Source organism: Miscanthus floridulus, chromosome 1 (genome assembly GCF_019320115.1).
Source record: "Miscanthus floridulus cultivar M001 chromosome 1, ASM1932011v1, whole genome shotgun sequence".
Classification (NCBI taxonomy): Eukaryota; Viridiplantae; Streptophyta; class Magnoliopsida; order Poales; family Poaceae; genus Miscanthus; species Miscanthus floridulus.
The window spans coordinates 117,821,064-117,838,360 of record NC_089580.1 but is presented as its reverse complement, the minus strand read 5'-3'; the positions used below and the strand labels follow the sequence as shown (position 1 = coordinate 117,838,360).

General features: G+C 53.3%; 1 protein-coding gene across 1 annotated transcript; it reads right to left on the bottom strand.

Moving 5' to 3' along the window:
- Positions 1-1,892: 1,892 nt before the first annotated feature.
- On the bottom strand, positions 1,893-16,354 carry LOC136539293 (probable NADH dehydrogenase [ubiquinone] 1 alpha subcomplex subunit 12). The gene is made up of 5 exons (XM_066531242.1): positions 16,154-16,354; positions 3,230-3,256; positions 3,047-3,138; positions 2,644-2,753; positions 1,893-2,282 (listed from the first exon to the last, which is right to left on the bottom strand). Exons 1-5 carry the CDS (start codon positions 16,240-16,242, stop codon positions 2,121-2,123), a joined length of 480 nt encoding a protein of 159 aa, XP_066387339.1. The 5' UTR covers positions 16,243-16,354; the 3' UTR covers positions 1,893-2,120.
- Between the last annotated feature and the right edge of the window lie 943 nt (positions 16,355-17,297).

Sequence of the window (17,297 nt, the reverse complement as noted above, 5' to 3'; positions counted from 1 at the left end):
AGCATTTTTTTGGGACATCAAAAACTCAACATCTCTATCCGACGGTTCATGTCCAAATCAACCTCTTTATCCGTCCTATTCATGTAACAAGGTTATCTCCTTCAACCCGGCGACGGCTCTGAGAAGGTTAGTGTTAGAGGCTTGAGGTCTCTACTCTCTAGCGATGATTCAGATAGGCTTAGAAAAGTATGGTAAAATATAGGGCAAAATATGGTAAAATATAGGACAAAATACTAAACTGACAGTAATAGCAAGTGAAAGGAGCGATGAGACAAGACTGTGAATCAGGAAATAGAGGAAGACGGTTGGACAGAGCAAGGGCGAGGACGTCATAGTGATACTTCAACAAAGCTAGGTTACTATGGGGGTGGGAGATCGATTGATGCCCTGTCAAAGCTAGGTTAGCGTGGGGGTGGGTTGGTGATTTGAAGAAGTTAGGGTGAGCAAAAATAGATTAGTGTGGGGTGGATTGATGACCCAGAGAAATTGGGTTTGACTTGGTGACAAGCAAAGCTAGGTCATTGTGGAGGTGGATTGATGACCCAAAAAAGTTGGATTGTTAGGATGGGCAAAAGCTAGGTCAATGTAGGTTGGATTGATGACCCGAACAAGTTGGTTTTGACTTGGTGACGGACAAAGCTAGGTTACCGTGGATGTGGAATTATGACCCGGAGAAGTTGGACTGTTAGTATGGGGTGGATCGATGACTCAAAAGTTGGGTTAGTGTGGAGATGACCCGGAGAAGTTGAGTTGTTAGTGTGGGGTGGATTGATGACCCAAAAGTTAGTTGACTCGGCTTCTCATCTCCAGCTCTCTTCACATAGCAGTCCAACAAGTATCTCACTCCGATCATTGGAAACAGGAATCCACAAGATAATTCAAGTGTTTTGGTGACATTCAATACTCAATTCCTCTTCTGCCTGATTTATGCCCAAATCAATCTTTGATCTGTCCGGTTTGAGCAGCAAGGCTGTCTCTTCCAACCTTGACAACACCTATGACAAGGCTAAGGTTCGAGGTTTTGGGTCTTGGGCCAGGATTCTGATGGACGTAAAAAAAAGAGATAAATGTAGGACAAAAGGCTAGACCGACGGCGGCGGTGATGAGAGTGGCAATGACATTGGAAAGAGGAGAAAGATGGTTGGGTGGGCAGGGGTGAGAGCATCGCAGCGATGGTTGGATGGGTAAGGGTTTTAGTGTCTCGGTGATGCCTTGACAAAGATGAGGTAGGCGGGTGGGGCCTTAGTAGTCAGGTTAATATAAACATGGAATGGGAACAGAAACAAGAACTTTAGGTAATAATTTATAATGGCCCCGTTCGGCTTACCCTATATTTGGCTTGTCCGGCTTCTTTTTTCAACTGCAACAGTGTTTTTCTCTCATAACAATTCAGCTAGAACAATATTTTTCAGCCAATTTTAGCCAAAATTCTACCAGTATGATAACATAAATGTTTCTGAATCAGAAACATTGGCCTCCGGCTGCTAAGAACGGGACAGAAGCATCAAGGTGATGCCGCCGCAAAATCATGTTGGTGCGATGACGTGGGTAGAGGCAGTGATAGTTTGTTTAGCAGCACATCAATCCATGAGTTGTGAGATGCTTGTATGAAAAATTAACTAATATCAACCCAAATACCTCCCAAATCATATAGATAGAAGTTGATTGACATGCAGTTCGGCCCAAAAAACTTTGAAGATGGTTGTCGGAGGTAGAAACCGGAGAAATGGTTCATGGTACGAATAAGTAAAGAGATGGACAAGAAAGCCGTAGAGCGTTGGATCTTCATCCATGGTCATGAAATTCAAGTGTGAGGTGTCCAAACACCACCCAACAGCTGGGTAGACAGCTCCCTCAACCAGACCTGTTATTCTCTCGTACAATTTCAGAGATAACCGAAGGCAGTAACAACTGCATGAGATATTCCCCAAAGCTGCTTTTACAGCAGTAACAACAACATTTCAATGTCAAAAGATGATCGAATTATACAGTATTGGGATTCAGAACAACATTATTTGGGCCCAGTCCAAGCAACAACCCAGAGGCTATTCAGCTCGGTGATACCTGGCCCAATGCAAGAAAACGCAAACATTTCAGCAGCTTCCCCACATACTCAGGAGCTAGGCTTGCTCTTTCTTTGGCTCCCAGGGCTGATACCTCGTCCAGTCCCTTTGCCCCGGATTCAAAGCATGCCCCTTGGAGTGGTAGATCAGCTCTTCACCCTCACCGGAGTAGTTCTGCTTGTGCTCTACAAGGTACCTAGCAGTCTTCTGGTTCAGGAGCTGCAACACAGGAAAAATAAAAAAGACACCAAATCAGCTTAACCAATTTTGATTTTCAGATACTAATTAAGATATCGCCTTGAAGCTCCTTGCAGCAAATGAAATAGACACCCACATTCCCTCAGGCAAATAGCCCAAAAATGCGGGTGACAAAAAAACATGAAGTGTTTCCGAGAAACCTAATTTTATTCATCTATATTAAACAAAATCCCAAATCATCAATACTGGTGCTCAATTGTAAAGTCACTTCACATAATCAAGGCAAAGAAACAAGGCATCAAGCACCGTTGAAAGCACGTCAGAAGACTGAAGCATGAACACTATTCAGGAATTAAAGCAAATAACATGGAGGGAAGCTTGCCTTATCCCCAGTGCTATCTGTGATGTGGTGCAGCCATCCATGCCATTCAGGAGGCACTTGGGATGCATTGTAACGACCTTTCTCTGCATATTCTACCCACCTATGCCTCCCTGCAAAATTTACCATGCTTAGTGTTCTAGTGTACTATCAAGGGGGAATGACCAGCAATGCAAGAGATATTTTGCTCCTACAAATACATGCACATCAGTGAAGTGAAGCCCAAAGGAATAACAGCTAAGGTATTTATCTAATAGGTTTGAGAATCGAGAAGAAAAAAAAAGAGGTGAAATACAATTGCTGCCAATGACAGTCTACTGCTTTCATGATCTAAATTCGAATCACATAATAATTTCACAATAAAAACAACCATGGCACATCAACTAGCAGAACAGAGTTTACTCACCATATTGAGTGTCATGTAGTTTCTCATAGTATTTGTTTCCAAACTTGTCAACTCCTACAAGTGTTGCGCCAATATTGTGAATTTTCGTTTGCCTGAAAAAAAAAGAGATTAGCTGTGCTGACAGCTGAGACACATAACCACACCCATTCCTTGAAAATGGAGGACAGGTAGGTGGCCACTTACAAAAGGTTCCCATCCAGAAGGCATTTGCTGTAAATAACAAGATGTTAGAATATGGCAACAACGCATTTACATCTGCACTGTAGAGTTTAGCTATGTCTCCAAAACTGGAGAACTCATATCAGGCATGACACAAAAACAATTCCTCGACATAGAAACATGTGACACACAATTTATATGGTGACACACCATTGCAGAAAAGTAAAGGATTATAAAACAAGACAGCCAAACTTTCATGGCTACTGTAAACAGTTAAAATTGAAATTGGTGGTATACTGTGTCGTTTTGAAGGACTCCAGGTGAAAGTGGAAATCTGTAAGTAATCATTGTTTTGAACCAAGTATAGCCCATCAAGATTGATTACACTAATTGTTGGCACATGGAGTAGCAGATTCTGTTGCTATCACTACTAATTACCATAATTTGCAATGTCTGGTCAAGCAGTTTGATCTGACTGAACATGTACGTGGTACTAAGGTATACAACAGAAGACAAGAAAGAAGAATGCATGAACACCAGGAAGGAATTTGTCGGGTTCATAAACCCGAGGTCCCTTATGGACCGGCTTCCCAACAAAAGCTCGGCCCAACAGACAACGTGGCGAGCAATGCGCAACTCATGAGCCGGCCCAAAAACCTAGACGACAGGCCAGAAGGACGATCCAATCTCTGACCGGAAGGCCTGGCCGAGGAGGAACGGCGCCCGCTTCCGACTCCGGCCCACCACTCCGACCGGAGCACTCTCTTCGGTCTCCAGCCCGCCTCCGGACGGTCTCTCCGACCGAAAGGCCTGGCCAAAACGCCACTTCCGACTCCGGGCAACTCCTCCGACCGGGAATACGCCGGACCCCTACCTACGGCTCCTCTCCGACTGGCGCAATCAGAGCCAACTGGGACCAACCGACCGGGGACGCCCGCTCGGTAAGAACCAAGGAACGGACACAGAAAGTAAGACAGGGCACTCAAGTCAACCGCAATACCGAGGAACGTGCCCTGTACACCTGCAGGATAGTACTCTACAACCTCCCTAACATGACAGAGCCCAAGTAATGTTGTAGGCGCCGATATTTTCCCCTACAGTGTTGTGGACGCCATCAACTCCCATACCAGACAAACACGGTAAGGCTCCTCCCACGTGCCTCTGAGGCATCAACAGTGTTGTGGGCGCCGGCATTTACCGTACCAGGCGAACATGGTAAAACCCCCCACATGCCTCTCGGCATCAACAATATGGCAGGTACCGACATCTGCCATACCTGACGAAGACGACGCAACCCCTCATGTATATCTGACATTCAACAGTATTATGGACGCCAACCATCATCTTGTACCCTCCGGCGTGGGCAGCAAGACTTACCAACGAACGTACCCCCCCTCTCTCACTTGTAAGGCCATCCCTTCATCTATAAAAGGGGATGCGCTCTCTTCCAACAGATAAGTGGATTCAGGTCGATCAAGTTCACTAATACTCAGCAACAGAACCACCAGGTTCAAACCTCGGGCACACGCTTGAACACATAGTGCATAGCGGAGTTCTCGTCGCTCTCGGTCCCTCTGACCAGAGCCCGACCGGACCTCTTGTAGCCCCCATCTTTCTCCTTCTCGTTTGTAACCCCACTGCAAACTTCGAGCACTTGGGTTCAGAAATAAAGTCACCGACCGACTCAAACTGGACGTAGGGCACGTTGCCTGAACCAGTATAAACCCTATATCATTGAGTCCTAGGCCACCTCCGATCACAACGTACGGCAAAACTATAAATATTTACGTGTTGGTCACTTTCTGCACCGACAGTTGGCGTCGTCCGTGGGGAAGACGCTAACACTTTTTGGTCATCGGAAGGCTCACTTTTCCGCCACCTTCGCCATGGCGGGCTCAAGCGATACAACTCGCTTCGGCTCACTGGAGTTTCCCACACTACCACCTGTTGGGATGTGGGTTCTATACGTCTTCGAGCCATCCCAGGCCTTCCTCTTTGGAAGTCTAGACTTCCTCGCCGACTGGCTCGGTGTACTACACCTTCGCGAGGAGGCACTCATTCCGGCGCCCGTCGGAGGGGCGCCCTCCATCGGCTCCGGGACGCACGACGACTTCAACGACGAGGCATCTACGCTTCATTCCGAACAAACTCTCTGCTCAAACCCCGCTGTGAGTAATGTGCATACTGTTATTTACTCTCTATTTACTATCTCCCGCCGATTATCCGGAGGGACCATATTGTCCGCACCACGAACACCGTACGATCGGTTCCCCTACGACCTCGCGTCCCCCGCGGACGTGTGCGCTCGAGGGCTCCGAAGGACGCTGGCACCAACCCCTCTCACATCCGAATTCGTAGGAATAGCGAGCTATGCTAGCACTTTCCACGAACTCCCGGATGACGAGGGTGAGAGCGACAGCTCCAGCATTGGCGATGTGGCACCTAGCCACTGTCCGTCCCGGGAGTACGCTATGGCGGACGTTCCGGAACAGCCACTGGTGGTTGCGGAGTCTGTGCAGACTCACACCCCTCCGGACCCACGTGCGGGGGCCCTCGCGCTCGCACAAGGGCACGCCGAGGAGCTACGACAACAGTGGCAGAACCAGCCGCCGCCTGCGCTGGCGCGCTCGGTGCAGCACGTTGCGCCCCATGCGCATGACCCGACGGACGGCGCCCGGGGTCGCGCCCGCCAGGTCCAACGCGACATCATGAATGAGGGGAACGACCCCCCACAGTTCACTCGGGATAGACAAAACATCGCCGCTGCGGCAATGCTTCTGCGCGGCGTTCCCGAGCCCGTCGAACCCCAGGAGCGGGCGGTCTACCGCAACCTCCGGGCGCTGGTAGAAGCCGCCGCCGTTCAACAGGCGGAAAGCTCCGCATCGCGACTCCGACATGCGCCCTCTCTCCCCACTGAGGGAGCGGAAACGCGCCAGACGGATCGCTCCATCCGCTCACCGCTACAGCTGCCGAACGCGACTCGGGAGGCAGCAGCTGCGCCGCGGTCCGACCTAGCGCCTGCTCCGCACCGACATCAGGCCCGGTCCGGTCCGCACCGACATCAGGCCCGGTCCGCACCGAGACGCTCACAGCGTCATCAGCAACCGGCATCAGGCCCGGCATGATGATGACGTCCACCGGGCGGTGTGAGGGCAGGCGACACGGATCCCGGCCGAACCATCGAGGGGAGCGGTGAAACGCTCCCCAGGCATGGTCGTCGGCCAGATGACCAGAGTCCCAGCCTTGAGGGCCCGGGACGACAGGCCTTTGACCGACGTATCCGAAGAGCGCCGTTCCCACAGTGCTTCCGACCGCCAACCATCATCACCAAGTACACCGGGGAGACAAACCCCGATATTGGCTCAAGGATTTCCGGCTCGCCTGCCGAGCCGGAGGAGTGGGTGATGACTATTTCATCATTCAGTATCTCCCCATCTGCGTGAGGGAATATATTCAGGCATGGCTTGAATTTCTCGCGAACGACAGCATCCGCGACTGGGCGGACCTCGAGAGGGTCTTCGTTAGAAATTTCTAGGGAACGTATGTCCGCCCTGGTAACTCCTGGGACCTCAAGAGCTGCCAGCAGGAGTCCAGCGAGTCCCTGCGGGATTACATCCAAAGGTTCTCCCAACGATGCAACTCCCTCCCTGATGTCGTCGACGTGGACGTCATCCGCGCATTCCTCTCTGGAACGACCTGCGAGTCCTGATCCACAAGCTTGGCTGCCTGAAGCCCCGTACCACCCACGACCTACTCGACGTCGCCACTAACCACGCCTCCGGCGAGAAGACGGTCGGAGCGGTCTTCAACGAAGGCCGGGACAAAGACAAGGCCAAGCGCACGGACCAAGACAAGGGCCCCTCCACACAGAGGGGCAAGAAGAACAAAAAGGATCGGCGCCGATCGGACAACACCGCGTTGGTCGCCGCGGCTGATCGCACGGGCAAGCAGCCCTAACAGGGACTGCCTGACCACTTCAACAAGCTCATGGACAGCCCGTGCACCAACCACGTTACCCCATCAAACACCTCTACAAGAACTGCGAGCTCCTCAAACGTTTCATACGATAGGCCGGCGGGCCGAAAGAAGGAGACGGCAAAGAGCCGACAGCCAAGAAAGGAGGCACGGCGGGTAAGGACGGAGACGGCTTCCCCGATCCTGAGGAATGCATCATGATCTTCGGCGGATCCGACGCCATCTGGTCCAAGCGCCAGCACAAGGTGCGCTATAGGGAGGCATGCGCCGCCGAGACGGCCGTCCCCTCCTCCTCAGCTGGTCGGAATCTCCGATCACCTTCGATCAGAGGGACCATCCCTCCCACGTCGTGAGACCAGGACGTTACCCGCTCGTCGTCGACCCCATCGTCCGCAAGAAGCGCCTCACCAAGGTGCTGATGGACGGAGGCAGTGGCCTCAACATCCTCTACGTCGACACCATCGACGCCATGCGCATCCCCCGGTCGGAACTCCGTCTAGCGGGCTCTCCCTTCCACGGGGTGATCTCGAAAGCGCAGGCATACCCGCTCGGGCAGATCGACATGCCCGTCACGTTTGGCAACCAAGCCAACTTCCACTCGGAGGTCCTCACCTTCGAAGTGGTGGACTTTCCAGGGTTCTACCACGCCGTCTTGGGGCGGCCATGCTACGCCGAATTCATGATAATCCCCAACTACACCTACCTCAAGCTGAAGATGCCGGGACCGAACGACGTCATCACCGTGAGCAGCGCCTTCTCGCACGCCTTCACGTGCGACCGCGAGCATTTCGAGCTCGCCACCGCGGTCATCAACTCGTCCGAGCCTCCGCGGCTCAGGGAGTCATCGACCCCAGCAGTCCCAGACTGCAACAAACCAAACTCCTCGACGACCATCCGCCCACTCGAGGAAACCAAGACGGTGGGAATCGACCCCACCGACCCAACCAAGACGGTGCGGATCGGGACCCAGCTTCCTGCCAAATAGGATAGTCGACTCCACCTCGGGTTGCGAGATCCTCTCCTTTCTGGATGCATACTCGTGCTATCACCAGATCGCGATGAAAGAGTCCGATCAGCTCGCAACCTCGTTCATCACCCCATATGGTTCGTACTGCTACGTAACCATGCCTTTCGGCCTGAAGAACGCTGGCGCCACCTACCAAAGATGCATGCAGCAATGCTTCGCCGACCAAATCGACCCGCTCGATCAGCCTGATCAAGCCGAGCGGCCAAGACCAACGATCGTCGTCTATATTGATGGCATAGTGGTCAAAACGGCTCAAGCTGCGACCTGATCGCAAACTTGGCCGCAACGTTCACGAACCTCCGAAGGTTCAATATCAAATTGAATCCCGAGAAATGTGTTTTCGGGGTTCCAAAGGGAAGCTGCTAGGATACATTGTGTCTGAGCGCGGCATCGAGGCCAACCCCGAAAAAATCACGGCCATCTCCAACATGGGCCCCATACGCAATGTCAAGAGCGTGCAAAGGCTTACCGGCTGTCTGGCCGCTCTGAGCCGGTTCATCTCTCGGCTCGGCGAAGGAGGGATGGCACTCTACAAGCTCCTCAAAAAGACGGACGTCTTCGTCTGGACTGAGGAAGCTCAGCAGGCTCTGGAGAGCCTCAAAGCGTTCCTGACGTCGGCTCAATCCTCGTCGCTCCCGAACGGGGAGAACCCCTCCTCCTCTACGTCGCGTCCAGCAACCATGTGGTAAGCGCCGCCCTGGTCATCGAGGGAGGAACCGGGACACCACCTTAATGTCCAGCGGGCCGTATACTTCATCGGGGAGATACCCACCGACCCCAAGGTCCGGTACCCCCAGGTGCAGAAACTCATATACGCCGTGCTGATGGCGACCCGGAAGCTCCTGCGCTACTTCACGACCAGGAAGTCGCGGTCGTCACTTCATACCCGCTCGGAGACATCGTCCGCAACCACGACGCCGCGAGACGGATCTCCAAATGGGCACTCGAACTCATGGGCCACGACATCAGGTATATCCCCCGTATCGCCATTAAGTCTCAAGCTCTCGCGGATTTTGTTGCCGAATGGACGGAGGTCCAGCTACCGACCCCAGACGTCACCCACAAGTATTGGACAATGTACTTCGACGGGTCTGTCATGGCGCCCGAATCGGGAGCTGGAGTGGTTCTGATCTCCCCAGACAGGAGTAGGCTCCGCTATGCCAGCCGCCTCCACTTTTCAGCCTCAAACAATGCCGCGGAGTACGAGGCCCTCATCAACGGACTACGCATCGCCATCGAACTTGGTGCTACACGACTCTACGTTCATGGCGACTCAGAGCTGGTCGTCGATCAGGTCATGAAGGAGTCCTCCTGCAAAAGCCCCCTCATGGCAGCATATTGCCAAGAGGTGCGCAAGCTCGAGGACAAATTCCAAGGAATCGAGCTGCATCACGTCCCCTGAAAGGACAATGATGCCGCCGATTTTCTCGCAAAATTGGCCGCCAGACGGGATCCATCACCGAGCGGGGTCTTCATCAACGATCTCCACGAGCCGTCCGCCCGCGTCCTGGAAGGTCCGATCCAGACACACCCCGACGCCAAGCCGGCGCCCAGGGGCTCCGACCCCAGTGCCTCTATGACGATGTCGCCCGCTAACGTCGCCGTATTGGCACTCGATCAAACCGACTAGCGAGCGCCGCTACTCGCCTACCTCCTCGAGGAGGTTCTCCCACCCGAAAGGACTGACGCTCGACAGATCGCTCGACGCGCCAAGACCTTCGTCGCGCTTGGTGACGAACTCTACAAACGGAATCCATCGGGGGTGCTCATGAACTGCATCCCCACCAACAAGAGGAAGCAGCTTCTCCTCGAGGTCCATGCCGGGATCTACGGACATCACGCGGCCCCGAGGTCGCTGGTCGGAAATGTCTTTCGCCAAGGTTTTTACTGGCCCACCGCACTACGAGATGCAGAGGAGGTCGTCTGCAGGTGTGAGGGACGTCAATTCTATGCTCGGCAAACTCATTTGCGGGTACAGGAATTTTAAACCATCCCCATCACCAAGCCATTCGCGGTCTGGGGCCTCGACATGGTAGGATCCCTCAAAAAGGGCCCGAGCGGCTTCACTCACCTACTCGTAGCAGTCGACAAGTTCACTAAGTGGATAGAGACCAAACCCATCACCAACATCCACTCGGAAAAAACGGTCAAATTCTTCCTCAACATCATCTACCGGTTAGGCGTTCCTAACTATATTATCGCTGACCACGGGACTAACTTCACCGGAAAGAAGTTCCTAAACTTCAGTGATGGATACGGCATCAGGATCGACTGGCCTTGGTCGGACACCCACGTACTAACGGTCACAGTCAGGTCGAGTGTGCCAATAGCATGGTCCTCCAAGGACTTAAGCCACGCATCTTCGACCGACTCAACAAGTACGTTGGGCGATGGGTTGCAGAGGTCCCAGCGATCCTCTAGAGCCTGAAAACGACCCCAAACAGATCCACAGGTTTCACACCTTTCTTCCTGGCCTACGGAGCTGAAGCAGTGCTGCCCTGTGACCTCGAGCCACGGAGGCTCAGCAAGATGCAGTCGACCTACTCGAGGAGGCCCGCAAGACGACCGTCATCCGCTCCGCTCGCTACCAACAAACTCTCCGCAGGTACCACGAAAGGAAAATCACGGGGACAATCCTCGAAGTCGGTGATCTCGTGCTCTGGAGGACCCAATCAACGAAGAAAAAACACAAACTCTCTCCACCAAGGGAAGGACCCTATACGGTAACCAAAGTAATTCGACCGGACGCCTATCGACTGGAGGACGACAACGGCAACGTTCTTGCCAACACTTGGAACATTGAACAGCTACGTCGTTTTTTCCCTAAATTTGGTCAAACCGCTTTTTAGTCAAAACACTTGCTCCTGTAAAGCACCCCAGCCCGAACACTTTCAGCCCGGGTCGCTCGGGGGCTCCATGAGGGTACAATACTAAATACTACCACTCTTTTTTACTATCACATGGTAACAACCTTGTCCCCGAACGGAAGCGCATTCCATTCCTTTGATTGCCGTACGTGACTTTGTTCTTACTCCTAACCGAACGCACCCCGCCACGACCTACGGTTACGAGCAGCCGAGCCCCGTGGGCCATGCCCAGGTTCTTAAAAGCTGCAGCCTACGGAACTAACGAGCAGGTGCGAAAAAGAAAGGACAAAAACAAAAGCTATGCTAAGATAAAAACAAGAAACGGATATCACAAAAACAGAACTGATGTATTCATTAATACAAAAACTGCTCACACGGGGACTCACCCACGAACTCAATTATTACATTTTCTAACTACTACTCCAAATACTACTGCGGCCGCTCGACGACATCGCCTGACGCCAAAGGAGAGGCCACGACACACGCCGCCGGACATAACCACCGCCACAGGGGCCCCGCCCGGTTCCGCTCCCTCAACTTCGGCGAGCGCAACGGGTACCTCAAGGGCGTCGCACCCATAGATGCTCAGTAGAAGAGCATGGAGCTCCTGACCTTCTCATGCAGTCGAGACAGCTCCTGGGCAGGGACGCTGCCACCGAGGTATGGCCACCATGGCTAGAAGAGATCTCATAAAACATTATGAACTGGCCAACCTGAGCAGCTGCAGGCACGGAACCCTCCACCAGCACGATCCTGGGCAACTTCCCCTCCGACAAGGCTCGCCCGGTGAAGATCCACCGGAAAAAATCCACACACGGCTCCATCCCGAAAAAGGCCTCGCAGATGAATCCAGCACGCCACCTCCTTCGGCGGAAGCCACCCCTTCTCAGGCAAAGACGGCCAGCGCCGCCTCGGGCAGCCTCCAGCTCGACATCGCGCTCCGGATTCACGAAAGAATCTATAAGTCCTCCCCCTCGCTTACCCTCTCTCTCACTTAGGAACCACCGCGGCATACAGGCACTCTCGGTGAGGTGGAAGGAGGAGAGGCAATAGTTGGAGAACAGGTAAAGGACTGCGACGAGAAGCCCTCTCCCTCCCCCTATTTAAGGAGAAAACGCGACAGCTGAAGAAGGGCAAAAGATCAGAGCGAAAAACTCTCTCCCTTCCCCCATTCAATGCGGATGGAAAACGATAGGACGCACCCTGACCGATGGGACGCACACTGACCGACGGAACGACGCCTGGTCAGACGGAACGACGCCTAGTCAGACGGGACGTGGCCTGGGTATGACCCACCACTACCGCACGCCGGGCGCAAAAACCAAAGCGTCACCACGCGCAGGCGGCTCTCCGCCTCCCCAGACGGGACTTGAAAAAAATCCAAACAACGAGATATCTGCCAGGAGAGACCATCGAGCTTCCTAAAGTCGATCGAACAGCTCAGGAAAATACCGAGACATGTAAGGAGCAAAGGGACGCCCCATGTAGGCCATGCCGACTCCGTCACGAACGACGAGCACGGGTCCCGGTCGGACATTTTCGATTGGACCTCTTCAAACCCCGTCACTCGAGTCATCAAGGTAACACTACCGACCCCCGCTATTTCTTTATATAATCATTCATACATTCGTACACGCATTTATTCCATCCGCCCGTACCCCCCGGACAATTCGGGCCCTGAATCGCCCGGGGGCTTGGGAACTAAGCCATCCCACGTGCGGTGAAATGCATCACAACGCTCCGTGTTGCGTCACGAAGCGGCAGTTGCCTCATTCAACATGAGCAACGACCGATCGGGGTTCGAAGGTCGGCCCACGAAGAGCTCGAGGCCGCCCCACGTCAAACAGAGCCAGGGGAGAAAACACAGATGAACCTCGTGCGGCCCTCGCCCAGTCTGCCCCAATGCAGATAGGGTCATCTCAACCTTCTCGTTCGATCCTAAACCTCTCGCTAAGCCCACAGAATCTCCATCGAGGGGAGGCCGGCAGACCACCCAGGTCGGTCTCCTGAACGACCCAGACATCTGTCGGGTTGCAGGTAAAGGAGCAGTGAAATGTCACAAGAGGGCTATGTCGATCCCGTCACGAACGACGGACCCAGATTCCACTCGATCATACCCATTAGCGAACTCACCGAGCGCGTCACTCGAGCCCGAGCGATCGAGGCAAACGACAAAGCTCAGCCCCTGCGGTTGTGAGAAACCGTGGACGGGGTAACGCACAAAACTCAAACCGACCACTACCAAAGCCCAACGGGGCTCGGGGGCTCAAGATCCCAAAAACTAAACTAACTGACTAACTGCCTCAGCTGCGCGGGCTGCACCGACGTCAGAATCCACGACTCCGACTCGCACGATCCCACGGCGCGTAGCGACGCCAGGATCCGCGAGCTCCGTCTCGTCCGATCCCTAATACTAACTGCCTCGACTGCGCGGGCTGCACCGACGCCAGGATCTATGACTCCGACTCGCCGGATCCCACGGCGCGCACCGACGCTAGGATCCGCGAGCTCTGTCTCGTCCGATCCCTAAAACTAATTGCCTCGGCTGCGCAGGCTACACCGACGCCAAGATCCACGACTCCGACTCGCCCGATCCCACGGCGCGCACCGACGCCAGGATCCGCGAGCTCCGTCTCGTCCGATCCCTAAAACTAACTGCCTCGGCTGCACGGGCTGCACCGACGTCAGGATCCACGACTCTGACTCGCCCGATCCCATGGCGCGCACCGACGCCAGGATCCGCGAGCTCTGTCTCGTCCAATCCCTAAAACTAACTGCCTCTGCCGCACGGGCTGCACCGACGCCAGGATCCACGACTTCGACTCGCCCGATCCCACGGTGCGCACCGACGCCAGGATCCGCGAGCTCCGTCTTGTCCGATCCCTAAAACTAAAAATAACTGACTCGACTAAAATACACGCACACACGCCCGCTGACAAAACCCCCTAGGCGATCCTGCCCGAATCACCCGGGGTCTCAAGGGCTACACCCGCGGGTGCGCTCATTGACGAAACGAAAACTTCCCCCGCTGGCAACACGAAAAACCCCCCAGACGATTCTGCCCGAATCGCCCGGGGGCTCGGGGGTACACCCGCTGGTGCACTCGCGCACACCCGCCATCGAGACAAAAATCCCCTAGACGATTCTACCTAAATTGCCCGGGGGCTCGGGGGCTCCTGTCGGGTTCATAAACCCGGGGTCCCTCATGGACCGGCTTCCCAACAAAAGCTCGGCCCAACAGACAACGTTGCAAGCAATGCGCAACTCATGGGCCGGCCCAAAAACCTAGACGACAGGCCAAAAAGACGATCCAATCTCCGACCGGAAGGCCTGACCGAGGAGGAACGGCGCCCACTTCCGACTCCGGCCCACCTCTCCAACCGGAGCACTCTCTTCGGTCTCTAGCCCGCCTCCGAACGGTCTCTCCGACCGGAAGGCCTGGCCAAAACGCCACTTCCGACTCCGGGCCGCTCCTCCGACCGGGAATACAACGGACCCCTACCTACGGCTCCTCTTCGACTGGCGCAATCAGAGCCGACTGGGACCAACCGATCGGGGACTCCCGCTTGGTAAGGACCAGGGAACGGACGGAGAAAGTAAGGCAGGGCACTCAAGTCAACCGCAATACCGAGGAACGTGTCCTGTACACCTGCAGGACAGTACTCTGCAACCTCCCTAACATGACAAAGCCCAAGCAGTGTTGTAGGCGCCGAAATTTTTTTCCTACAGTGTTGCGGGCGCCATCAACTCCCATACCAGACAAACACAGTAAAGCTCCCCCCACGTGCCTCTGAGGCATCAACAATGTTGTGGACGCTGGCATTTACCATGCCAAGCGAACATGATAAAACCCCCTGCATGCCTCTCGGCATCAACAATATGGTAGGTACCGACATCTGTCATACCTGAAGAAGACGCAACCTCCCACGTGCATCTGACATTCAACAGTATTGTGGGCGCCTACCATCATCTTGTACCCGCCGGCGTGGGCAGCAAGACTTAGCAGCGAACGTACTCCCTGCCTCTCACTTGTAAGGCCATCCTCTTCATCTATAAAAAGGGATGCCCTCTCTTCCAACATATAAGTGGATTCAGGTCGATCAAGTTCACTAGTACTCAGCAACAGAACCACCAGGTTCTAAACCTCGAGCACACGCTCGAACAAATAGCGCATAGCGGAGTTCTCATCACTCTCAGTCCCTCTGACCAGAGTCCGACCGGATCTCTTGTAGCCTCCATCTTTCTCTTTCTCGTTTGTAACCCCACTGCAAACTTCGAGCACCTGAGTTCAGGAATAAAGTCACCGACCGACTCAAACTGGACGTAGGACACATTGCCTGAACCAGTATAAACCCTGTATCATTGAGTACTAGGCCACCTCCGATCACAACGTATGGCAAAACTAAAAGCATTTACGTGTTGATCACTTTCTGCACCGACAGAATTGGTATGAACCATGACACTAGGTTTGCCAACAGTCTAAAAAAGTTGCTCTACAATATACAAGGCTACATGCCTAGTTCATATAGTCTTGGACTTACTTCATCATATAAAAATTCGAGACATGCAGGAAAGATATATACAGGTGGCTGTGGAATGGATCAATCTAACAAGCAGTGGCAAGCAAGCAATGTATGCTATATGTTGCACACGAGTAAACTGACATTTTAGTTGATTTATACCTGAAATGAATCCACACATGCATATGCAGCATAAGTGATTGTGGTGTTATGCGGCATGAGTGATTTTGCCATTGTGGTGTTGTGTGAGCTAAGAATTATCCTAGACACTATGGTGGACCAAATAGCGATTCAAAGGTATCTGGAGAGGAACCCTACTTGTAATTTTCCCCGTCCCAGAGGCTAGAGCGCACACCGCAGGAATAGCAGAATCGAAACAAATTAAAAGTTGGAAACTAGTCCGTCAGATCCGCAACAAACAAAAAATACTAGCGGTGAGGAATCTATCTATAATATAAAGCAAGGGAAGAGAGGAGTGATCTGGATCGAGATCGTAATCGAAATGGGGCCCATCTGATCTGTGCAGGGGAGAAGATATTGACGGGAGTTGAGGGGTTACAAGTATCCTTCGTCGCGGACGTCGCGGATGAAGTTGGTGAGTCCCTTCTCCTTGATGCCCCTCAAGACGCCGCGCACCACCGCCGCCATGGATACCGGCGGCAGGACGACTCACTCGCCGGACCGGAGCGAAGAGGGGTGCGGACGTGCGGTGGAAACTGGTGGCTCCTGCTTGCGTTCGCTATTCGGTCCGTCCGGCTCGTCTCGTCTCGTCGCGGGCTCCGTACCTATCGTAGAGATACATGGGCTAGGCTCCGAAGAAGTCTGGGCTCTGACGTCCTTCACTTGTCTTCTTCATGTGGGCCGGCTCATCGAGCCTGCTGGACGAAAGATGGGCTGGGCGCATGAATCAGTCGACGCGGACCGCCTGCTCAAAAAAAGCAACTCCTCAAAAAAAAAAGTTTCAGCTCAGCAGCTCATCATCTGTCGGTGCAACCGCAGCCCGCCAGCAGCGAAAGCAGAAAGTTTAACCAGCTAATGGTGCGATGAGCCCACTCGTTCTGAACTGGATCTCTTTGGTCGTGTCCACCATCCCATCGATGCGGAAAGAAAACGAGACGACGATGCTACTCACACCGGTAGAAAACGACATTGGATACCGCCTCGAAATTTGATTTTAGTTCCGGTATTTTTCGCGTTCGGGACTAAAGAGATCTTTAGTTCTGGTTTGTAGCTCCAATCGGGACTAAAGGTCCCTGTCCAATGGCTACTGCGGCAGGCTTTTGCTGCAGGGGACCTTTAGTCCCGGTTGAAGCTATCAACCGGGACTAAATGTTAATTTTTACTCCTGGTTGGTATCTCCCACCGGGAGTAAAAGTCTACTCCTGGCTGGAGGCTCCGTCCAGAACTAGAAAGGGACCTTTAGTCCCGGTTGGTAGCTCCAACCGGGACTAAAAGTCCCCTCCTATATAGCATTTTTTCCTACCCAAGCCCGAGCCACTTTGAGCTTAGTGTTTTCTTGCTTCATCGCCGATCTCTCTTCTTCCTCATCGCCGATAATCACAAGATTTTCTTCGATTCGTCATTTAAGCTCATTTATACTCTCATATTTCATCAGTAGCATATCTCATTTTGTAGAATAGATATATGTGGTTTTTTATGGTGGAATTTTTTTTATTTGTAAGTCATTTAAGCTCAAAATCACT